General features: G+C 49.5%; 2 protein-coding genes across 2 annotated transcripts in view; both read right to left on the bottom strand.

The window, feature by feature from the left end:
* LOC121276418 (tonsoku-like protein) overlaps positions 1–9382 on the bottom strand; it is a 52927-nt gene extending 43545 nt beyond the window's left edge. Inside the window, exons 1-5 of the mRNA XM_041184773.1 lie at positions 9035–9382; positions 6015–6136; positions 5732–5888; positions 1280–1358; positions 374–681 (exon numbers count right to left, since the gene is read on the bottom strand). Of these exons, the coding sequence (XP_041040707.1) occupies positions 374–681; positions 1280–1358; positions 5732–5888; positions 6015–6136; positions 9035–9244 (876 nt within the window). The 5' untranslated portion in view covers positions 9245–9382. The remainder of the gene's footprint in view (positions 1–373; positions 682–1279; positions 1359–5731; positions 5889–6014; positions 6137–9034) is intronic.
* Positions 9382–23573, bottom strand: LOC121276419 (nascent polypeptide-associated complex subunit alpha, muscle-specific form-like). The gene is made up of 4 exons (XM_041184774.1): positions 23504–23573; positions 17743–17906; positions 14260–14419; positions 9382–10394 (listed from the first exon to the last, which is right to left on the bottom strand). Exons 2-4 carry the CDS (start codon positions 17848–17850, stop codon positions 9391–9393), a joined length of 1272 nt encoding a protein of 423 aa, XP_041040708.1. The 5' UTR covers positions 17851–17906; positions 23504–23573; the 3' UTR covers positions 9382–9390.
* Between the last annotated feature and the right edge of the window lie 1115 nt (positions 23574–24688).

The following is a 24688-nucleotide window of genomic DNA, read 5'->3' on the forward strand; positions in this document are numbered from 1 at the left end:
GGTGTTTACTTTAGAATTATACAGCACAGAAACAGGCCACTCGGCCCATCATGGCCCTGATCTATTTGAAAGATCTGTCAAATTATTTCCACCCTCCCCACTAACTTTCTCCTTACTTACTTCATCAAATCTCTTCATGGGTTTGAACGCCTCAATTAAATCTCTCCTTAACCTTCTTTGCCCTAAGGAGAACAATCCCAGCTTCTCCATTCTCTGTGCATCACTGAACTCCACCCCCCCCGACCCGTCCCTGGAACCAGCCTCGCCAACCTCCTCTGTACCCTCTCTTGCTAAAGGGATTTGACAGGCAGAAACTATTTCATCACGCGGAGGGTGTCCAGACCATTATGCAGATACCGGTGCCATCTCAAACCTGAAAGGGGGATTCCCTGGAGGGTGCGCTGGGCTCACACAGCTTCCTCAGGCCTTCATGTGTGATCTGATTGGACGAGAGGTCCAGCAGGGTCAGGTTGGGCATGGTCACCAGGCTGGCCAGCAGCTCATCCACGGCAGCGTCGCCCAGGCGGTTGCCGGACAGGCAGAGTTGGCGGGTGGTGGTCTGTAGCTTGAGCGCCCGCAGGATGGGGGTCAGGTGCTCCGTGTTCAAGGACAGGTTGGATAAATCAATGGAGGAGCCACTTTCCTGTAGTTGAAGGATCTTTGACATGGAAGGGTCTTCAGCTAAAGGCAATCAAACACATGAACAAGATTATCGTCCCAATCGGCACTGTCCTGTCTTCTTACAACATTCATTCATGAGATGTGGGCTTCACTGGCTGGGCCCAGCATTTATTGCCCATCCCTAGTTGCCCTTGAGAAGGTGGTGATGAGCTGCCTTCTTGAACCGCTGCAATCCCTGTGGTGTAGGTACACCCACAGTGCTGTTAGGGAGGGAGTTCCAGGATTTTAACCCAGTGACAGTGAAGGAACAGTGATATATTTCCAAGTCAGGATGGTGGGTGACTGGGAGGGGAACCTCCTGGTGGTGGTGTTCCCATCTATCTGTTGCCCTTGTCCTTCTAGATGGTAGTGGTCTTGGGTTTGGAAGGTTCGGGTTCACAAGCCACGGGAACACCACCACCTGGAAGTTCCCCTCCAAGTCCCTCACCATCCTGACTTGGAAATATATCGCCGTTCCTTCACTGTCGCTGGGTCAAAATCCTGGAAGAAGCCTTGGTGAGTTGCTGCTGTGCATCTCGTAGACGACGCACACTGAAGTTTCTGCGTAACCCTGTGGGGAACATATTATTTTCACTGTATTGTGAGTTTATCTGCTTACCCAGTGCCAGACTGTCACAGGCCCTCTTGTATCTGTCAGAGATTGGAGGCAGATCCCAGGACAGGACCTCAGCCAGGACCTGAAAAACATCCCAGAGATCCCTCAATACATTCATCTCTTATTGGAGCAGCAAGTACCACTCCTATTGGGGCAATGCTGCATCCATTAAACACACAACACATTGTCTCTGTGACACCGCCAAACTCTATGCAAGAACTGGCCTCCTGAATTCAGTCGGAGGCTGTTACACAGGAACACAACCTTCCACTTTAGCAACACAATCTTATCCAGGATTCAGTCATCCCCTATTACAACAGTGGCTACACTTCATTGGCTGTGGAGTGTTTTGAGATGTCCTGAGGTTGTGGAAGGTGCTACTGAAATGCAAATCTTTCTCACCTTTTCTCATGAGGGATGATAAGGAAGTGACAGAACACTGGATAAGCAGCACCCTGGTATAACTCCTCGACTAGTTTTACTAAATGTCTTTCTCCCAACCAGATATTCACCATCCACGCACAGGAACAGGAGGAGGCCATTCAGCCCCTCGAGCCTGTTCTGTCATTCAATGAGCTCATGGTTACTCTGTATCTGAACATTATTTTCCCCTCCTTAATATACATCCCTCGATATTCTTATTACAAAAATCTGTCTATTCAGTGTTGAGAGCTCCAGTTAACCACCCCCAAACACCCCAACACCCACAGCAGTTTAGGGGAGAGAGTTCCAGATTTCCACTCCCCCGTGTGTGAGGAAGTGCTTCCTGACATCACCCTCCCTGAACGGACTGGCTCGAATTTTGAAGGTTCTGTCCCCCCCCACCCTTTTCTGGACTCCCCTTCATATTCCAGCTCCTGGAAAATTTAACACATCCAGAACTGTACCCTAACTTGCACCGAGTCCTGTCTGCCTATCAAACTCTCTGCTCAACTAACCCACAATGGCTCCCCACTCCAGCCAACTCGCCAGTCTGACACATCCTAATTTTGTTTGTATTTAGCTGAAATTTACTGTCTAAATTCAGAGCTCTACTGAAGTTAGCTAATTAAGGAAAGCAGCTTAAACCAGTTTTTTTTGAGACTGGGGTCAGCTCACTCCTTAGTTTGAGAAGGACGAATCAGCAGATATTTCAGCGTGGCTTAGCATGGAGTGCGACTTTGAACAGAGTGCTGGAGCTGGATGATGTAGGGAGTTTGCTTTTGACTTTTCTAAATTTCTCACCTTGTAGGAATTGTTTCTCGCTCTACTACAAGGGTAGAAGCTAGCTGTTTGGTGAGTATCTGGTAAGTGGTTAAAGTCTATTCTATTCCTGAGGTTTAAAATAGCATACAAACTGGTGGGAAGGTCAATAAAATATATAAAAAAGGAAAATAATTAATGTAATAAAATTATTTAAGTAGTTAATAAAGACATATTAAGGATGGCAGGAGAGGTGATGTGTCAAGGCTGCAGCATGTGGGAGCTCCTGAATGCCATTGTGACTCAGGGCGGGCAAGCACATCTGCAGTAAGTGTTTGCAGCTTGAGAAGTTTCGGCTCAGAGTCATCGAGCTGGAGGCTGAGCTGCAGACACTGCGACACAAGATGGAGGGGGAAAGTTACCTGGACACTTTGTACCAGGAGGCAGTCACGCCTCCTAGGACAGGGTCCTCTGATTTGGTCAGTGGTCAGGGTCAGGTGAGTGTGACTGCGAGTGAGACAGGTAAGGGGACCCAGAGGGCAGGAGCCTCTGCAATGCTCCAACAGGTTTGGGATCCTTTCATCTTGTTTGGATGGGAGTGGGGGCAGCAGGATGGATGAGCTGACTGACCATGGCACGTGGTACAGGAAACCATTCAGATGGGGCGAACAAAAAGGAATGTAGTGGTTTGAGGATATAGTACAGTGAGGGGGACTGTTCTCTGCAGTAAAGAGCGAGAGTCCGGATGGCTGTGTTGCCTGCCCGGTGTCAGGGTTCAGGACATCTGCTCGGGGCTGAAGAGGAATATGCAGTGGGAGGAGGAGACCAGTTGTCCTGGCCCATGCAGGTACCAATGACCCAGGTGGAACTAGGAAAGATGTTCTGTATAGTCAGTATGAGGAGCTAGACACCAAATTAAGAAGCAGGACCTCAAAGGGTAATAATCTTTGGATTATTAGCTGAGCCACATGCAAATTAGCACAAGGCAAATAAGATTAAAGAGACAAGTGTGTGGCTCAAAGGCTGGTGTGGGAGCAGTAGGTTCTGGTTCATGGGGCACTGGCAGCAGTACTGGGGGAAGTGGGATCTGTACCGTTGGGACAGTCTACACCTGAACCCTGCTGGGATCAGCACGTTGCCGGCAGTCAATGAAGAATACAAGACGTTTAGAAAGGACAGGGAGCTAGTAAAAGGTGGAGGGGCGGCTCTGTTATTTAATGATGGCATTAGCACAGTAGGCAGGGGTGACCTAAGTTCAGGACACCAGGATGTAGAAGCAGTTTGGGCAGAGATGAGAAATGATAAAGGCAAGAAGCCACTTGTGGGAGCGGTGTACAGGCCCTCCTAACAGTAACCACACAATAGGATGTGGTATAGAGGAAGAAATAATGGGAGTTTGTCAGAAAGGTAATAGTGATAATCATGGGGATTTTAATCCACATCTAAACTGGACAAATCAGATGGGAAAAGGTAGCTTAGATGAAGAGTTTGTAGAACGTTTTAGGGATAGTTTCTTAGAACAGTACATCATGGAACCAATCACAGAGCAGTCTATACTAGACCTGTGTGGGGAACAAGGTGAGATTAATTAATGACCTCTAGTGAAGGCACCCCGAGGTAGCAGCGATCATAATATGATTGAATTTTACATTCAATTTAAGGGAGAGAAGAGTGGGTCCAAGACTAGCATCTTAATCTTAAATAAGTGCAATTATGAGGGCATGAAAGTGGAGCTAGCTAAAGTGAACTTCCAAATACGGTTTGGGATAGATCAATAGAGATGCGGTGAAAGGTATTTAAGGGAAACTTCAGAATACTCAGAATAGGTACATTCAAAAGAGAAAGAAAAATACCAAGCGAGAAACCCACCATCTGTGATTAACTAAAAATACCAAGCGAAAAGCCCACAATCTGTGGTTAACTAAAAAAGTTAATGGTAGTATCAGACTTAAAGAAAAAGCCTATCATTGCACAAGGATGGGTGGCAGGTCAGACAACTGGACAGAATATAACGAACAAAGAGAGACTAAAATATTAATAAGGAGGGAACCATTCCGAAAGAAAACTAGTTTGAAATATAAAAACAGATAGTAAGAGTTTTTAAAGATGTTTAAATAAGAAAAGAGTTAACAAAGTGAGCGTTGGTCCGATAGAGAGTGTGTCTAGGGAATTGATAATGGAAAGTAGGGAGATGGTGGATGAATTGAACAGGTATTTTGCTTCAATCTTCACTATAGACGATACCAGTAACATCCCGAAAATAGCTGTAAATCAGGAAATGGAAGGGAGGGAGGAACTCAGGAAAATTACAATCACCAGGGAAGTGGCACTGAGTAAATTGTTGGGGCTGCGGCTGACAAATCCCCAGGTCCGGGGGGACTTCACCCTAAGGTCTTGAAAGAAGTGGCGAGTGGGGCAGTTGATGTGTGGTTTTAATTTTCCAAAATCCCCTAGATTTGGGGAAGGTTCCATTAGATTGGAAAATAGCAAATGTAACTTCTTTATTCAAAAAGGGAGGGAGACAGAAAGCAGGAAACCACAGGCCAGTTAGCCTAACATCTGTCATAGGGAAAATATTAGAAGCTATTATTAAAGATGTTACAGCAGGGCACTTGGAATAATTCAGGGTAATCAGGCTGGATCAACATGGTTTTGTGAAAGGGAAATCATGTTTAACCAATTTATTGGAATTCTTTGATGGAGTCACATGTGCTGTGGATAAAGGGGAACTGGTGAATGTTCTGTACTTAGATTTCCAGAAGGCATTTGATAAAGTGCCACATCAAAGGTTATTGCGGAAAATAAAAGCTCATGGTATAGGGGGTAACATATTGGCCTGGATAGAAGAGTGGTTGGTTAACAGGAAGCAGAGAGTTGGCACAAATGTGTCATTTTCTGGTTGGCAGGATGTGACGAGTGGTGAGCCACAGGGATCAGTGCTGGGCCTCAACTTTTTACAATTTATATAAATGACCTGGATAAAGGGACCGATGGTCTGGTTGCTAAATTTGATGCTAATACAAAGATAGATAGAAAAGTAAATTGTGAAGAGGGCATAAGGAGCCTCCAAAGAGACAATAGATAAGTTATTGCTGGAAAAAAGAGACCTTTTTGTCAAAGCTTTTTGTCTTGCACTCATCAGGACAATTGGCAAAAAAAATACCAATGTCAGAGGAAACAACATATTTATACAGTGTTTCCCACAGTTTGAATCTGTCCATTGACAATCTGTGTGGATGAAAGAAGGAAGATGGGGTAATGGTGAGCGCTCACCTCCTCGTTGTCATGGAGAAGGTAGACGATTGGGTCATGTAGAGAGAGTAAGGCTCCGTCGCTGGTCAGAGAGAGCCGGGGTCTCAGGCCACACTCTTGGCTATATCTCACCTCTGCCTCATTTGCCAGCCACGAGATGGTGTACGTGTCTGTGTCACTGAAAACCAAAAACAGAGCTCTTAGACTGTCAGCTCTTTCTCTCTAACTATCTGGCTTCCACAATAAGGTGGGGGCCCCGGACCAGCTAAAATCCCCCAGCAGTGAGCGAGACCCACCATCCTACCTGTGAGGAACAGCAATGAGGAAGAGCTTGTCCTTAACGCGGTCCTTAACTCGGACCTTCACTCGAAACCGGGCTGGTCGAATCAGGGGGGACGATGACGGCTGTGTGTATTGCATGTTGGGCTGTGAGCAGGAGGAAAAGGAGTCAGAGGGTCACTTATGGCCCCATCGAGCTCATGTTAGCTCTCCATGTAGCAATCCAGTCATTCTCACCCCCGCCACCCCCAAACCCCCGGCACCCCCAAACCGCCGGCACCCCCAAACGCCCGGCACTCTGGTCTACTTCCTTCCAGTGCCCATCCAGTTTCCTTTTGAAATCATTGATCATCTCGGTGATGAAGCTATTCATGTATATCATATTTTGGAAAATACTTTTTTAAAATAGTGGTTTAGTCTGTGGGTGTGTCCTAACTGGATTAAAGCCAGCTAGTCTGGGTGCTTTGATGTGTACCAGTTTTGAGATGTAAGAGAGATAGAGTGTATTTGCATTTTTTGAATAGAGCGTTCAAGGAGTGGGGTGAAAACTGACACCCACCTATAGAAACCAAGCAATATGTTTATATTACTAATAAAGTTGGTACTATGAAAGGGCTTTTATTGTTAGAGAGGCTTAGTCAGAGGTTGTTGATACAATGAGAATTAACGTTCAATGGGGCTGGTAGGTATAACTTCAGTAGTTTTTGGGTGTGCAGAGCAGAGGCAATGTGAGATCAAAAGGCAGCTATAAGCCCCCAACTGGCTCCACAGTGAGAGGAACCTCATTTTGAATCTGTAAGGTGAAAATGCTTTGCCTGGTGTTTGGTTAAGTCTGTGGGTTGCTGTTGCCTTAATGGAGATCAGTTTGGGAATTTGTTAAAAGTTATGACTGTAGTAATTTGTAGCCATGTGTAGATATATATGTTAACCTGTGTAAATTAATAAAATGTTTCATTTAGTTTAATGTAAAACTTTGAGAACTGGTGGTCTGATTCCTGAATCTGGAGTCACAGCTCAAACATAACACTTAAAATTATAGGTTATGACAGTTGTTTAAAGTTTCCCTCTGGGATTTTTAAAAATAACTGCATGGGTGATAACAGTCTCTGCATCTCCCACTCTCGTGGCAGCAAGTTCCCAGGTCACCATCACTCACTGTGGAAAAATGTTCCTCCTCACATTCCCCCTGTATCTCTTGTCCAAATTCACCTCTAAATCTGCGTCCCCTAGTCCCTGTAGTTTTTCCTTGTCTCCCTGATCTAAACCTGTCATCATCCCATACACCCCTATCAAATCTCCGCCTCAATCCCCTTCACTCCAAGGAGAACAAGCCTAGCTTCTCCAGCCTAACCTTGGAGCCATTCTGGTACATCCCCTCCGGACCCTCTCAAGGACTCTCACATCCTCCCTCAACTGGACACATGACTCTAGTTGTGGCCTAACCAGAGCTTTACTTCCCTGCTGTTGTACTCAATGCCTCTATTTATGAAGCATACCCTTTGCGAATTACTCTCTCACTGTCCCACGCCACCTCCAAAGGTTTATACGGTATCATTAAGTCTATATTGCCTCTCCTTTTCTTTTTAAATATTCATTCATGGGATATGGGCATTGGTAGCTAGGCCAGCATTTATTGCCCATCCCTATTTCCCTCGTGCCTGTTTATTGCCCAACCAATTACCGTGGGCCTGGAGTCACAAATAGGGCAACAATCGACAGTGGTTTCCCAGTCACCATCAGACTTTTTAACTCCAGATTTTTACTGAATTCAAATTTCACCATCTCCTGTGGTGGGATTTGAACCCCGGGTCCCCAGAGAATACCAGCCCAGCGACAATCCCACTGCGCCACTGCCTTCCCTCGCTGGAAGGCATCGCCTCACCCTTATCTCCGTTCAATTCCATCAACATTTCGAGCATCGGAAGGACAGAAGGGACGGCTGCCTGCTTGGATCGGAGGTTAGACTCAGTGGGTGCCTGGTCCATGCAGGTTTGCGCTGGGCTGTACAGGTCAGGCGGATCCCAGGGGGTTGATCTCTTTTCTACAGCCGCCTTCAGGGTCACAGGGTCTGCAGGGCTGGCGGGTGGAGGCGGAATCAGGGCTGACAGCTCCCAGGGCCCTCGGAGCTCAATCCACAGCAAACGATGGAGGCGTGTTGGCGCAGTGCTGATGTTACCGGACTAACAGTCCAGACGCATGAGGACAAATCCCGCCGGGGCGGTTTAAACTCAGTTAGTTAAATAAATCTGGGAAGACGGGAAATAATCAGGAATGAAAATCTCACCTCAGGTGACGGTGACCATGAAACACAACAACATACATTCATGTAGCGCCTTTAGCATAACGAACCGTCCTGCGGCACGGACATTATGAAGCACAAATGACGCTGAAGCCACAGGAGGAGATGCTTGGTCAGGTGGCCGAAGCCTTGGCCAAAGAGTTAAAGGTTTTAACTACAGAATCGGAGGATTGGTCCAGCACACCGGAGGCCATTCGGCCCATCCCGTCTGCACCGGCTCTCCGAAGTGGGCAATGCGCCTGGTGCCATTCCCCCACCTTCTCCCCCTAACCCTGCACATTCCCTCTCTTCCGGTAAAAGCCTAACTCCCTCTGGAATGCCACGATTGGCCCTGTCTCCAGCGGGTCAAGGAGGGTCTTACAGGAGGAAAGCGAGGTCGAGGGGCTGAGGGGTTTAGGGAGGGATTTCCAGGGTGGGGGCCAGGCAGCTGAAGGCCCGACCGCCAGTGGTGCAGCAATGGTCACTGGGAATGGTGAGGAGGCCGGAATTAGAGGAGAGCGGATATCTCGGGGCGGTTGTGGGGCTGGAGGAGATTACGGAGATAGGGAGGGGGCGGGGTCAAGGAGGGATTTCAAAACGAGGGTGAGAGTTTTAAATGAAAGAACCAAACATTTCTCTCCAATGCCGAAGCTGAACGAGAACTAACGTGGAGCGGGTGGGTTATTAACGCGGAGGTTGTAAGGTGTGATGTTTCCTGGAATACCAGTCGGGAAATGCTCCCCCAGGTCCATGGGCTGTGCGTTTACCTGCGACGTGGGGGGGCTGGTCATTCTCAGGCAGGTCGGCATCTTGCTGGTGGTTTTCTCGGGGGGTTGAGACCAGGATGGACCTGTGTCAGATTGTGTGGGAAGGTCTGCTGTCCTGGCTCTGCTCCCCCTGGGGTTCAGACTACTGCCCTGGGTCACTCCCACCACCGGAACAGCCACAGATTGGACCGGACGGCTCGAAGCTTCCATATTTATGCTGCGGTCAACTTCCAGCCAATCATCCTCCGAGCTCCCATCATCCGGCCAATCACTTTCCAGAAATGGCGGCTGTGTGACGCTGGACAGTAGCTCAATCACAGGCCATTTGGTCTGTTTATTGAATGAAAGTGTTGTCCTCAATGAAGAATGGCTAGATTTGGGTGAAGGATTCTTCGTGCTCGCCGAGGATTGGCCGCCTTTGGGTGAAGGTTTCTTCGTGCTCGCCGAGGATTGGCCGCCTTTGGGTGAAGGATTTTCGTGCTCGCCGAGGATTGGCCGCCTTTGGGTGAAGGATTTTTCGTGCTCGCCGAGGATTGGCCGCCTTTGGGTGAAGGATTTTTCGTGCTCGCCGAGGATTGGCCGCCTTTGGGTGAAGGATTTTTCGTGCTCGCCGAGGATTGGCCGCCTTTGGGTGAAGGATTTTTCGTGCTCGCCGAGGATTGGCCGCCTTTGGGTGAAGGATTTTTCGTGCTCGCCGAGGATTGGCCGCCTTTGGGTGAAGGTTTTCTCGTGCTCGCCGAGGATTGGCCGCCTTTGGGTGAAGGATTTCCCGTGCTCGCCGAGGATTGGCCGCCTTTGGGTGAAGGATTTCCCGTGCTCGCCGAGGATTGGCCGCCTTTGGGTGAAGGTTTTCTCGTGCTCGCCGAGGATTGGCCGCCTTTGGGTGAAGTTGTCTTGGCAGCGTGGTCTGTTGGCTTCTCTCTCTGCTTCACAGAGGTAGAGGGATGGTTGGAAGTCCTGTGTTCACTTGACGCTTTCGAGCTCGTTTGGTCAGTGGACAAACTCGGACCCTCCTCTCGAACACAACGTTTCTTAAAAGGCCTGGGGGAGGGCATGAAGTCATCGTCCTCCTCCGATGACCAACTGTTGGCCGGAGTTGACGAAAGCCGCCTGGGTAACGCTGACTTGGGCGGATCAGCAGTCTTGATCTTCCTCGACTGTGACAAGCTCCAACTATGATGTGCTTCTGCTCTGGAGGGACGGTGGGATAACCCCTCCCCATCGTCATGGCTTCCGCTCGGCTGGTGACAGGAAGTCAAAGCGCTGTCAGGTGAGTCCAGGGTTCGAGAGGGCGGAGAGCACTCACTGTCGAACAAGTCGCTGTGTAGACACTGAAAGTGCTTGGCGAATGGTCTCGGTCCTGGTCGTGGAGCACAAAAGACAAATTCAGATCAAGAATAACATCATCACATAAAAGAAATAGGCGTGAGGCTGAACAGGAAGTGAGGGATCAAACAGGAAGTGACCTGTTTAAATGGGACATCAACATCCTATAGAATAATAAAAGGATTTGAAGATTAGCACCAGCCGCATCTTTAGATTGAAAGTCTGATAAAAAAAAAATGCTTTTTCAAATCAGTGCCCTAGATCACATGGTGATGTCACCGACGGCTAAAGATTTAAATTATTATAAACTTAACACACTGAATTCTGAATCAGGTGGTTATGGATTAGAGTCTCATGCTAGAGTACTGACCCTCTGACAGTGCAGCACTCCCTCAGTACTGACCCTCTGACAGTGCAGCACTCCCTCAGTACTGACCCACTGACAGTGCAGCACTCCCTCAGTACTGACCCTCTGACAGTGCAGCACTCCCTCAGTACTGACCCTCTGACAGTGCAGCACTCCCTCAGTACTGACCCTCTGACAGTGCAGCACTCCCTCAGTACTGACCCTCTGACAGTGCAGCACTCCCTCAGTACTGACCCTCTGACAGTGCAGCACTCCCTCTGTACTGACCTTCTGACAGTGCAGCACACCCTCAGTACTGACCCTCTGACAGTGCAGCACTCCCTCAGTACTGACCCTCTGACAGTGCTGTACTCCCTCAGTCCTGCACTCAGGTGTGTCATCCTGGATTTTATGACTGAGGGAGTGCCGCACTGTCAGAGGGTCAGTACTGAGGGAGTGCTGCACTGTCGGAGGGTCAGTACTGAGGGAGTGCTGCACTGTCAGAGGGTCAGTACAGAGGGAGTGCTGCACTGTCAGAGGGTCAGTACTGAGGGAGTGCTGCACTGTCAGAGGGTCAGTACTGAGGGAGTGCTGCACTGTCAGAGGGTCAGTACTGAGGGAGTGCCGCACTGTCAGAGGGTCAGTGCTGAGGGAGTGCCGCACTGTCAGAGGGTCAGTACTGAGGGAGTGCCGCACTGTCAGAGGGTCAGTGCTGAGGGAGTGCCGCACTGTCAGAGGGTCAGTACTGAGGGAGTGCCGCACTGTCAGAGGGTCAGTACTGAGGGAGTGCCGCACTGTCAGAGGGTCAGTACTGAGGGAGTGCTGCACTGTCAGAGGGTCAGTACAGAGGGAGTGCTGCACTGTCAGAGGGTCAGTACAGAGGGAGTGCAGCACTGTCAGAGGGTCAGTACTGAGGGAGTGCTGCACTGTCAGAGGGTCAGTACTGAGGGAGTGCCGCACTGTCAGAGGGTCAGTACTGAGGGACTGCTGCACTGTCAGAGGGTCAGTACAGAGGGAGTGCCGCACTGTCAGAGGGTCAGTACTGAGGGAGTGCCGCACTGTCAGAGGGTCAGTACTGAGGGAGTGCTGCACTGTCAGAGGGTCAGTACAGAGGGAGTGCAGCACTGTCAGAGGGTCAGTACTGAGGGAGTGCTGCACTGTCAGAGGGTCAGTACTGAGGGAGCACTGCACTGTCAGAGGGTCAGTACTGAGGGAGTGCTGCACTATCAGAGGGTCAGTACTGAGGGAGTGCTGCACTGTCAGAGGGTCAGTACAGAGGGAGTGCAGCACTGTCAGAGGGTCAGTACTGAGGGTGTGCTGCACTGTCAGAGGGTCAGTACTGAGGGAGTGCCGCACTGTCAGAGGGTCAGTACTGAGGGACTGCTGCACTGTCAGAGGGTCAGTACAGAGGGAGTGCCGCACTGTCAGAGGGTCAGTACTGAGGGAGTGCCGCACTGTCAGAGGGTCAGTACTGAGGGAGTGCTGCACTGTCAGAGGGTCAGTACAGAGGGAGTGCAGCACTGTCAGAGGGTCAGTACTGAGGGAGTGCTGCACTGTCAGAGGGTCAGTACTGAGGGAGCACTGCACTGTCAGAGGGTCAGTACTGAGGGAGTGCTGCACTATCAGAGGGTCAGTACTGAGGGAGTGCTGCACTGTCAGAGGGTCAGTACAGAGGGAGTGCTGTGTTAAATTGATTCCCAAGCTAGCTGATGTTTAAAACTAGACATCAATACTTTTCTTGATAATAGTTCTTTTAACAGGGTGCAGCAATACATATATCCACTACCTACCGACTAATGCAGTGTCCCAGGCGTCTCCCTTTAATAGTGCACTTACTGCTTGTACCGAACCATGCCCTTTGTATCTTAGCAGCATAATTAACACACCATACCAGATCCTCGCTTTAAATAAAATCTTTCAAACCTAATCACACAATTACAAAACTAATGAAAGAAAAAGAGGACTTTCCCCATTTCATATAAACCCATCTCAATACCAGACTTAAATCAAAACTGAAAGTGCTGGAAAAACTCAGCAGGTCAGGCAGCACCTGTGGATGGAGAAACAGAGTTTGTGTTACGAGTCCGCATGACTCTTTTTCAGAACGTAATACAAGACTTCACTCTGCTGGGACCTCCAGCAATTCCCCCCTTTTGGGAAAGCAGTCTGATCATTCGGTCTTGCCTCCACCTGTTTTATCAGGGGAGATCGCCAATCTCTCGAACATTTTATATACAGGCGCTAAGTCACTCCTTAACCTTTCCTCAATCACACACATTGATGACAGTATGTTACTCCACTGAGAATGCCCTTGTCTTGATTTCCCTCTGAACTTTTAATAAGTCAAGTCCATTTCTATCACCTCTACCAGGGCTGGTGTTTCTGCAGCTAGAGTACTTTTAACAACCCTTTTTATTTTTATTTGGCTTCCCAGGCCAACACCTTCCATTTTTACCCACCGAGAATATGATAAAGTCAGCTGGAGTACCCATCCAGAAGGTCACCATGACAGGAGTCACTAAAAAGGACTAATTTCATATCTCCCAGGTCACCCAGGGCTGGAAACCTGACAACATATTTCTCTGGATTTAATTTATGTAACGATTCATTTTCCTTCAAAACCTCCTCAACTGTAACGTGTTTATCTGAGCACTAAGTTCCAGTATGTTATAACTGGCATCATGTCTTGTCAGAGTACAAAGCTAGCTGCCCTAACACTATGTTCACGTTCCTTAATAAACACCCAGACAAATTACATCACCCCAGGAATGGTGAGCATCAAACTACCGATTTGTGCCAAAAACCGAGCTGGTTCATTAATGTCCTTTAGGGAAGGAAATTTTCCATTCTTACCCGGTCTGGCCCACACGTGACTCCAGACCCACAGGAATGTGGTTGACTCTTACCTGCCCTCTGAAGTGGTCAAGCAAGCTGCCTCCTCCTTCAGGTATCACACCCGAAGAGGGTTTTGGTGACCATGGACTTCCATTGGATTGGTCCATGATGATCCTTGGCAGTGATTGGCCATTGCCTTCTGCAGCATGGCTGACCAGGAAACTCTCCAGCTCTTACCCCCTACCATCGGGCATATTGGGAGGATTTACAGGTTGATAGCCAATCTGTTTGGCCACATTATGAACACACCTTGCCCAGCCATCAACTCCTGAAATGGGACTCGAGCCCAGAGCTTCTGGTCCAGAGGTAGGGACACTGCCCATTGCGCCACGAGACTTCCAAAGCAAGACATGTGGTTGTATTCTGTAAAGCAGCTCACTAACAACTTCTCAAGGGGCAATTAGGGATGGGCAATAAATGTTGGTGCTCCTTCCCAGTGATGCCTACATCGCATGAATGACTAAAGAAGAATCAGTTCAAGATTATCTGGTGGGTATTGCCTTGCTGTTTGTGGGATCGCGCTGCTGACTGTGCGCTCTCTGCTTTACAGCAGCAACAATATTTCACAAACACTCCCCCTGCTGTAAAGTGCTTTGAGGTGGAGAAGTGCGTTGTATAAATCAGATTCTTCATTCCGTCTGTCCTGCAGTTTACCAACCTGTGTCCATTTGAGCTGTTGTGTTGATGTGGGGCTCCTGGTAAGATGAGGCTGTGTCCAGGGTGATCATTATGTCTGCATGTTTCCGTGTAGCCTCTGCACTGGGTTCCAGTTTAATTTCTCTGCCCCATTGGTTTAAACAGTCAGCAGGTGTTCGACCCTGTGTGGAAAGGAATTCCAAAATGACACTGCGCCACCAACAATCAAATCATTTCTATCAATTGCGCGTGTGAGATGGTGGAATACAGGTTTCCTGACCACCCTTCACACACTCCCAGGACAGGTACAGCACGGGGTTAGATACAGAGTAAATCTCCCTCTACACTGTCTCCATCAAACGTTCCCAGGACAGGTACAGCACGGGGTTAGATACAGAGTAAATCTCCCTCTGCACTGTCCCCATCAAACACTCCCAGGACAGGTACAGCACGGGGTTAGATACAGAGTAAATCTCCCTCTACACCATCCCCATCAAACACTCCCAGGACAGGTACAGCACGGGGTTAGATACAGAGTAAATCTCCCTCTACACTGTCCCCATCAAACACTCCCAGGACAGGTACAGCACGGGGTTAGATACAGAGTAAATCTCCCTCTACACTGTCCCCATCAAACACTCCCAGGACAGGTACAGCACGGGGTTAGATACAGAGTAAAGCTACACTGTCCCCATCAAACACTCCCAGGACAGGTACAGCACGGGGTTAGATACAGAGTAAAGCTCCCTCTACACCGTCCCCATCAAACACTCCCAGGACAGGTACAGCACGGGGTTAGATACAGAGTAAAGCTCCCTCTACACTGTCCCCATCAAACACTCACAGGACAGGTACAGCACGGGGTTAGATACAGAGTAAAGCTTCCTCTACACTGTCCCCATCAAACACTCCCAGGACAGGTACAGCAAGGGTTAGATACAGAGTAAAGCTTCCTCTACACTGTCCCCATCAAACACTCCCAGGACAGGTACAGCATGCAGTTAGATACAGAGTAAAGCTTCCTCTACACTGTCCCCATCAAACACTCCCAGGACAGGTACAGCACGGGGTTAGATACAGAGTAAAACTCCCTCTACACTGTCCCCATCAAACACTCCCAGGACAGGTACAACACGGGGTTAGATACAGAGTAAATTTCCCTCTACACTGTCCCCATCAAACACTCCCAGGACAGGTACAACACGGGGTTAGATACAGAGTAAAGCTCCCTCTACACCGTCCCCATCAAACACTCCCAGGACAGGGACAGCACGGGGTTAGATACAGAGTAAAGCACCCTCTACACTGTCTCTATCAAACACTCCCAGGACAGGTATAACACGGGGTTAGATACAGAGTAAATTTCCCTCTACACCGTCCCCATCAAACACTCCCAGGACAGGTACAGCACGGGGTTAGATACAGAGTAAAACTTCCTCTACACTGTCCCCATCAAACACTCCCAGGCCAGGTAGAGCACGGGGTTAGATACAGAGTAAATCTCCCTCTACACTGTCCCCATCAAACACTCCCAGGACAGGTACAGCACGGGGTTAGATACAGAGTAAAACTTCCTCTACACTGTCCCCATCAAACACTCCCAGGACAGGTACAGCACGGGGTTAGATACAGAGTAAAGGTCCCTCTACACTGTCCCCATCAAACACTCCCAGGACAGGTACAGCACGGGGTTAGATACAGAGTAAATCTCCCTCTACACTGTCCCCATCAAACATTCCCAGGACAGGTACAGCACGGGGTTAGATACAGAGTAAAGCTTCCTCTACACTGTCCACATCAAACACTCCCAGGACAGGTACAGCACGGGGTTAGATACAGAGTAAGGCTCCCTCCATACTGTCCCCATCAAACACTCCCAGGACAGGTACAGCACGGGGTTAGATACAGAGTAAAGCTCCCTCTACACTGTCCCCATCAAACACTCCCAGGACAGGTACAGCACGGGGTTAGATACAGAGTAAAGCTCCCTCTACAATGTCCCCATCAAACACTCCCAGGACAGGTACAGCACGGGGTTAGATACAGAGTAAGGCTCCCTCCATACTGTCCCCATCAAACGTTCCCAGGACAGGTACAGCACGGGGTTAGATACAGAGTAAATCTCCCTCTACACTGTCCCCATCAAACACTCCCAGGACAGGTACAGCACGAGGTTAGATACAGAGTAAATCTCCCTCTACACTGTCCCCATCAAACACTCCCAGGGCAGGTACAGCATGGAGTTAGATACAGAGTAAATCTCCCTCTACACTGTCCCCATCAAACACTCCCAGGACAGGTACAGCACGGGGTTAGATACAGAGTAAATCTCCCTCTACACTGTCCCCATCAAACACTTCCAGGACAGGTACAGCATGCAGTTAGATACAGAGTAAATCTCCCTCTACACTGTCCCCATCAAACACTCCCAGGACAGGTACAGCACGGGGTTAGATACAGAGTAAGGCTCCCTCCATACTGTCCCCATGAAACACTCCCAGGACAGTTACAGCACGGGGTTAGATACAGAGTAAATCTCCCTCTACACTGACCCAATCAAACACTCCCAGGACAGGTACAGCACGGGGTTAGATACAGAGTAAATCTCCCTCTACACTGTCCCCATCAAACACTCCCAGGACAGGTACAGCACAAAGTTAGATACAGAGTAAAACTCCCTCTACACTGTCCCCATCAAACACTCCCAGGACAGGTACAGCACGGGGTTAGATACAGAGTAAATCTCCCTCTACACTGTCCCCATCAAACACTCCCAGGACAGGTACAGCACAAAGTTAGATACAGAGTAAAACTCCCTCTACACTGTCCCCATCAAACACTCCCAGGACAGGTACAGCACGGGGTTAGATACAGAGTAAATCTCCCTCTACACTGTCCCCATCAAACACTCCCAGGACAGGTACAGCACAAAGTTAGATACAGAGTAAAACTCCCTCTACACTGTCCCCATCAAACACTCCCAGGACAGGTACAGCACGGGGTTAGATACAGAGTAAATCTCCCTCTACACTGTCCCCATCAAACACTCCCAGGACAGGTACAGCACGGGGTTAGATACAGAGCAAATCTCCTTCTACACTGTCCCCATCAAACACTCCCAGGACAGGTACAGCACGGGGTTAGATACAGAGTAAATCTCCCTCTACACTGTCCCCATCAAACACTCCCAGGACAGGTACAGCACGGGGTTAGATACAGAGTAAATCTCCCTCTACACTGTCCCCATCAAACACTCCCAGGACAGGTACAGCACGGGGTTAGATACAGAGTAAATCTCCCTCTACACTGACCCAATCAAACACTCCCAGGACAGGTACAGCACAGGGTTAGATAGAGAGTAAAGCTTCCTCTACACTGTCCCCATCAAACACTCCCAGGACAGGTACAGCACGGGGTTAGATACAGAGTAAGGCTCCCTCTATACCGTCCCCATCAAACGTTCCCAGGACAGGTACAGCACGGGGTTAGATACTGAGTTGCTCACCTCACTATCTCGGATTGTCAGATATGCTCCTCTATCGATCAGCAGCTCTGCCACCTCCAGCTGTCCGTTAGTTAAAGCATCGTGGAGCGGGGAGATTCCCTCACACATTGTGTCATCTGAACTGTTGACAGGGGCTCCGGAATCCAGGAGCAGGCGGACAATTTCTGTAAACACAAAACAGCATTCATAATTCCCAGACCTTCCATGGTTCACATTGTATTATTCTGGATATACAAACATTTGAACAATGGCACATTGGCAGCTTCTACGTGGTCCATTCAGGCTGTCCCACACGAGAGTGATGGTGGTCAGTGTGAGAAGTCATGGGCCTTGTTGCTTCTCCTGTTTCCAGGCCCCTTATCTCCACTACCCATCCCCCACCCCCTTTACCCTCCCCTTTCACATCCTTTGGGCACCCAGAATTGGGAACCATGGCCCGAATCGTTTCGTCTACCTTTCAAAAAGCTCCTTGGGTTTGTGTATTCTGTTGCTGTCCATGTAAACCCATCAGAAGCTCTGGTTTTAGTATGATACACCCCACAACCACAACTTTGCCGGAAAACACACAGCTTGATCACTCATGTTGTGTATGCGCTCCGCTTCCAGGATTTGGCTGTTGTGAGGTTGTTTTGTGCCTCACCAAGAGGTCGGGAGGCTTTTGTGTGCACAAAGTGTTTATGGTTAACACAGGATATGCATATCTGTAGCCCTAACTAGGTATTATGTTCTTACCAACTTCTCTCAGACTCCCCCTACACACAATCAACTATCATGTGACTCTCTACTTCATAATGTGGGTGGAACTGTTGTCCAGTCCCCCATTAACCCTGGCTATGCTGAACACCCTTATACTACACCTCCCTCCAATTCTTTACCAACATATAAACAATACAATCTTTCTTTATATGCTACCCCTTCTCACGCCCCACCCCTACCACCATCCCCCAAGTCTATAACTCCCAAATGGTCTAGAGGCTTGGCTATTATTCCAGATTGTGTTCTGGTCATGTTTGGAGGAGTTGGAGGGATGGTGGGCTCATTTGCTTTTGGGCGCACTTTGTTGGTTCAGAGTTGAAATCATAGAATTCTGTCTTTCTGGCGTTTGGTCTTCCCCATGGATTCAGTTCTTGGGCTCCTTCCAGTTGAATTTCTCTTCATCGACAACCCGTTTGCATAGTTCGGACAGTTTGTCCTGTTCTTTCCAAAGGGAATGTGCACTCCGTGCACTCATAGGGTGGACCGAGGCATTTTTGGCTCTGGGGAAACCTCCATGATCTTCCTGGGAGATGAAGATGGAGCTGCTTCGTGTTTGAACATTCCTCATCCATGAGCGCAACCTACAGTTTGGCTTCCATTGTGGCTCGCTGACCTGTGCTTTGATGAGTTGGTAGTCGTTGCTCTCCTGCTCCAGCATCGATTTCCTGCCGAGTGTTCCAGGTGAACACGGCAGTTTCATTTCCGTGTGTTCCAGGTGAACACGGCAGTTTCATTTCCGTGTGTTCCAGGTGAACACGGCTGTTTCATTTCCGTGTGTTCCAGGTGAACACGGCTGTTTCATTTCCTTGTGTTCCAGGTGAACACGGCAGTTTCATTTCCGTGTGTTCCAGGTGAACACGGCAGTTTCATTTCCGTGTGTTCCAGGTGAACACGGCAGTTTCATTTCCGTGTGTTCCAGGTGAACACGGCAGTTTCATTTCCGTGTGTTCCAGGTGAACACAGCAGTTTCATTGCTGTGGTTTTTGCTGGTTCTGTGACAGCAACTGTTGGACTCCAAGGTCCGGGCTCATTGTTCTCCTGTGTACCAGCTGCTCCGAGTACGTCGCTTGTCATCTGGAGGGTTCGGTGAGTCAGTCAGAGAGGAGCTTCCGCCATCATCTACACAGCAGTTGGACTAACCGTCTCTGCAAAGCGTAAAGGCAATTCCGAGCTGAAGTTCCAGCCGAGTGTATCTGTCCTGCTGGACCTTGCAGGATCCTGTCATTCCGTGTGGTTGATGACAGAGGTTGTTTTGATGTATTCAGCCATGTTGAGGAGGATAAGGGCAACACTGCTCAATAGAGAAAGGGATTGGCTGCGGATGGTGTACAAAATCTCCTATTTGCTTGTCGCCACGCTGGAGTGATTCTGGGATCAAGCCGATGACCGAGAACGGTTTCCTCTGGGACTTGGAGTTATGTGTCTGTCGTCCGTGGCCAGAGGTCTTTCAGCCACGGGTCCTGATCCAAGAGCAATGTCACACTGGCTCCCGTGTCCAACTTCAAATTGGTGAGGTGACCCTTTACATAGACATGAGCATTCCAAAAGCAAAATCCGGGATCCTTCATCTCACCCGAGAAACACAGTTGGATTTCTGATCGGTGTGGTACCTCAACCTCGGGAGGTGTTTCAGGATCCTCCACACATCGAGGTCTAGGCCTTAAACAGCTTTCCAAAGGACTGAAACCGGACAGACCACCCGGCATCCACCTAGGCATCGGAAACGACAACGGCAATCTCAGCCCTGTCAAACCTGCAAAGTCCCCCTTACTAACATCTGGAGGCTTGTGTCAAAATTGGGAGAGCTGTCCCACAGAATAGTCCAGCAACAGCCTGACATAGTTATCCTCACGGAATCATACCTTACAGATAATGTCCCAGACACCACCATCACCATCCCTGGGTATGTCCTGTCCCACCGGCAGGACAGACCCAGCAGAGGTGGGGACACAATGGGATACAGTCAGGAGGGAGTTACCCTGGGAGTCCTCAACATCGACTCCAGATCCCATCAAGTCTCATGGCATCAGGTCAAACATGGGCAAGGAAACCTCCTGCTGATTACCACGTACCATCCTCCCTCAGCTGATGAATCAATGCTCCTCCACGTTGAACATCACTTGGAGGAAGCACTGAGGGTGGCAAGGGTGCAGAATGTACTCTGGGTGGGGGACTTCAATGTCCATCACCAACAGTGGCTCGGTAGCACTACTACTGACCAAGCTGGCAGAGTCCTAAAGGACATAGCTGCTAGGCTGGGTCTGCAGCAGGTGGTGAGGGAACCAACAAGAGGGGGAAAAGCATGACAGTATCGGTAGGAGTGACCACCACAGAGTCGTTGTGGAGATGAAGTCCCTCCTTCACATTGAGAACACCCTCCATCGTGTTGTGTGGCACTACCACCGTGCTAAATGGGATAGATTTCAAACAGATCTAGCAACTCAAGACTGGGCATCCATGAGGTGCTGTGGGCCATCAGCAGCAGCAGAATTGTACTCGAACACAATCTGTAACCTCATGGCTGGCATATCCCCCACTCTACCATTACCATCAAACCAAGGGATCAACCCTGGTTCAATGAAGAGAGCAGGAGGGCATGTCAGGAGCAGCACCAGGCACACCTAAAAATGAGGTGTCAACCCAGTGAAGCTATAACACAGGACTACTTGCATACCAAACAGCATAAGCAGCAAGTGATAGACAGAGCTTAGCGATCCCACAATGAACAGATCAGATCTAAGCTCTGCAGTCCTGCTACATCCAGTCGTGAATGGTGGTGGACAATTAAACAACTCACTGGAGGAGGAGGCTCCACAAATATCCCCATCCTCAATGATGGAGGAGCCCAGCACATCAGTGCGAAAGATAAGGCTGAAGCGTTTGCTACAATCTTCAGCCATTTCTTGATATCACATGGAGTGAATGGAATTGTCTGAAGACTGGCACCTGTGATGCTGGGGACCCTCGGAGGAGGCTGAAATGAATCATCCACTCGGCACTTCTGGATGAAGATTGTTTTTTTAAAATCGTACATGGATGTGGTTGACTCTTAAATGCCCTCTAAACAAGGGCATTAAGGATGGGCAATAAATGCTGGCCAAGCCAGCGAAGCCCACATCCCCCATGGCCCCAGCATCACAGATGCCAGTCTTCAGCTAATTCGATTCACTCCACGTGATACCAAGAAACAGCTGAAGGCACTGGATACTGCAAAGGCTATGGGCCCTGACAATATTCCAGCAATAGTACTGAAGACTTGTGCTCCAGAACTTGCTGCACCCCAAGCCAAGCTGTTCCAGTACAGCTACAACACTGGCATCTACCCGGCTATGTGGAAAATTGCCCAGGTATGTCCTGTACACAAAAAGCAGGACAAATCCAACCCAGCAAATTGCAACCCCATTAGTCTACTCTCCATCATCAGTAAAGTAATGGAAGGGGTCATCAACAGTGATATTACTTAGCAATAACCTGCTCACTGATGCCCAGTTTGGGTTCTGCCAGGGCCACTCAGCTCCTGACCTCATGACAGCCTTGGGTCAAACATGGACAAAAGAGCTGAACTCCTGAGGTGAGGTGAGAGTGACTGCCCTTGACATCAAGGCAGCATTTGACCGAGTGTGGCATCAAGGAGCCCTAGCAAAACTGGAGTCAATGGGAATCGGGGGAAAACTCTCCGCTGGTTGGAGTCATACCTAGCACAAAGGAAGATGGTTGTGGTTGTTGGAGGTCAGTCATCTCAGTTCCAGGACATCACTGCAGGAGTTCCTCAGGGTAGTGACCTCAACCCAACCATCTTCAGCTGTTTCATCAATGACCTTCCTTCATCATAAGGTCAGAAGTGGGGATGTTCGCTGATGATTGCACAATGTTCAGCACCATTTGTGACTCCTCAGATACTGAAGCAGTCCATGTCCAAATGCAGCAAGACCTGGACAATATCCAGGCTTGGGCTGACAAGTGGCAAGTAACATTCACGCCACACAAGTGTCAGGCAATGACCATCTCCAACAAGAGAGAATCCAACCATCACTGCTTGACATTCAATGATATTACCATCACTGAATCTCCCTACTATCAACATCCTGGGGGTTACCATTGACCAGAAACTGAACTGGACCAGCCATATAAATACTGTGGCTACAAGAGCGGGTCAGAGGCTGGGAATCCTGCAGTGAGTAACTCACCTCCTGTCTCCCCAAAGCCTGTCCACCATCTACAAGGCACAACTCAGGAGTGTGATGGAATACTCTCCAATTGCCTGGATAAGTGCGGCTCCCACAACACTCAAGAAGCTTGACACCATCCAGAACAAATCAGCCCGCTTGATTAGCACCCCATCCACAAACATTCACTCCCTCCACTCCGACACACAGTAGCAGCAGTGTGTGTACCATCTACAAGATGCACTGCAGGAACTCACCAAGGCTCCTTAGACAGCACCTTCCAAACCCACGACCACTACCATCCAGAAGGACAAGGGCAGCAGATAGATGGGAACACCACCACCTGGAAGTTCCCCTCCAAGTCACTCACCATCCTGACTTGGAAATATATCGCCGTTCCTTCACTGTTGCTGGGTCAGAATCCTGGAACTCCCTCCCTAACAGCACTGTGGGTGTACCTACACCACATGGACTGCAGCGGTTCAAGAAGGCAGCTCACCACCACCTTCTCAAGGGCAACTAGGGATGGGCAATAAATGCTGGCCCAGCCAGCGAAGCTCACATCCCGTGAATGAATTGAAAAAAAATAGCCTCCATCTCTCTATCCTGGTCAGTGGAGACATTTTGGTGCAGATTAAGTCCATGAGGTTAACACCAGAGGAGCTGGATGAAGATAGGACAATTTCACATCTATTAGAACACTGGACTAGGGCCTAAAACCTCTCCACAGCGGCCGGGACACACTCAGGACATGGTGGTCATCCAGTGAGGTGTCGGCACACACTCCTGGGTTGTCACACTCACACTGCTTCCTGGCGCAGTGTTTGAAAGTGTCTTACCAACGTGGCCATGATTGCAAGCTTCATGAAGAGGAGTCCAGCCAGCATTATCCCTGACAGATAGAGGATGGCCCTGGAGAGAAAGATTCAGATACAGGTCAGTCTTTATCACAAGGACTCTCCCCGCCCCACTGCTGCCCATCTCCCCATCCACGAGCACGAGGAGAGTGAGGGAGCAGCAGGAGCTGGGAATTGAGCAGTTTCAACAACATCGCTGAAGCGCATACTCTAGTTTGAAAAGACCAGGAGAATTTGTTTCTGTCAACACGAGAGGCCGACAGGTTTAACCTGTCACCAGACAAAAATGTCATCAAACAGTGCGGCACTCCCTCAGTACTGACCCTCCGAAAGCGCGGCACTCCCTCAGTACTGACACTCTGACAGTGCAGCACTCCCTCAGTACTGACCCTATGACAGTGCTGCACTTCCTCAGTACTGACCCTCTGACAGTGCGGAGCTCCCTCAGTACTGACCCTCTGACAGTGCAGCACACCCTCAGTACTGACCCTCTGACAGTGCAGCACTCCCTCAGTACTGACCCTCTGACAGTGCGGTACTCCCTCAGTACTGACCCTCTGACAGTGCGGCGCTCACTCAGTACTGACCCTCTGACAGTGCAGCACTCCCTCAGTACTGACCCTCTGACAGTGCAGCACTCCCTCAGTACTGACCCTCTGACAGTGCGGTACTCCCTCAGTACTGACCCTCTGACAGTGCGGCGCTCACTCAGTACTGACCCTCTGACAGTGCAGCACTCCCTCAGTACGGACTCTCTGAAAGTGCAGCACTCCCTCAGTACAGACCCTCTGACAGTGCAGGACTCCCTCAGTACTGACCCTCTGACAGTGCGGCACTCCCTCAGTACTGACCCTCTGACAGTGCAGGACTCCCTCAGTACTGACCCTCCGACAGTGCAGCACACCCTCAGTACTGACCCTCTGACAGTGCGGCACTCCCTCAGTACTGACCCTCTGACAGTGCAGCACTCCCTCAGTACTGACCCTCTGACAGTGCAGCACTCCCTCAGTACTGACCCTCTGACAGTGCAGCACTCCCTCAGTACTGACCCTCTGACAGTGCGGCACTCCCTCAGTACTGACCCTCTGACAGTGCAGCACTCCCTCAGTACTGACCCTCTGACAGTGCAGCACTCCCTCAGTACTGACCCTCTGACAGTGCGGCATT

Source organism: Carcharodon carcharias, chromosome 3 (assembly GCF_017639515.1).
Source record: "Carcharodon carcharias isolate sCarCar2 chromosome 3, sCarCar2.pri, whole genome shotgun sequence".
Classification (NCBI taxonomy): domain Eukaryota; kingdom Metazoa; phylum Chordata; class Chondrichthyes; order Lamniformes; family Lamnidae; genus Carcharodon; species Carcharodon carcharias.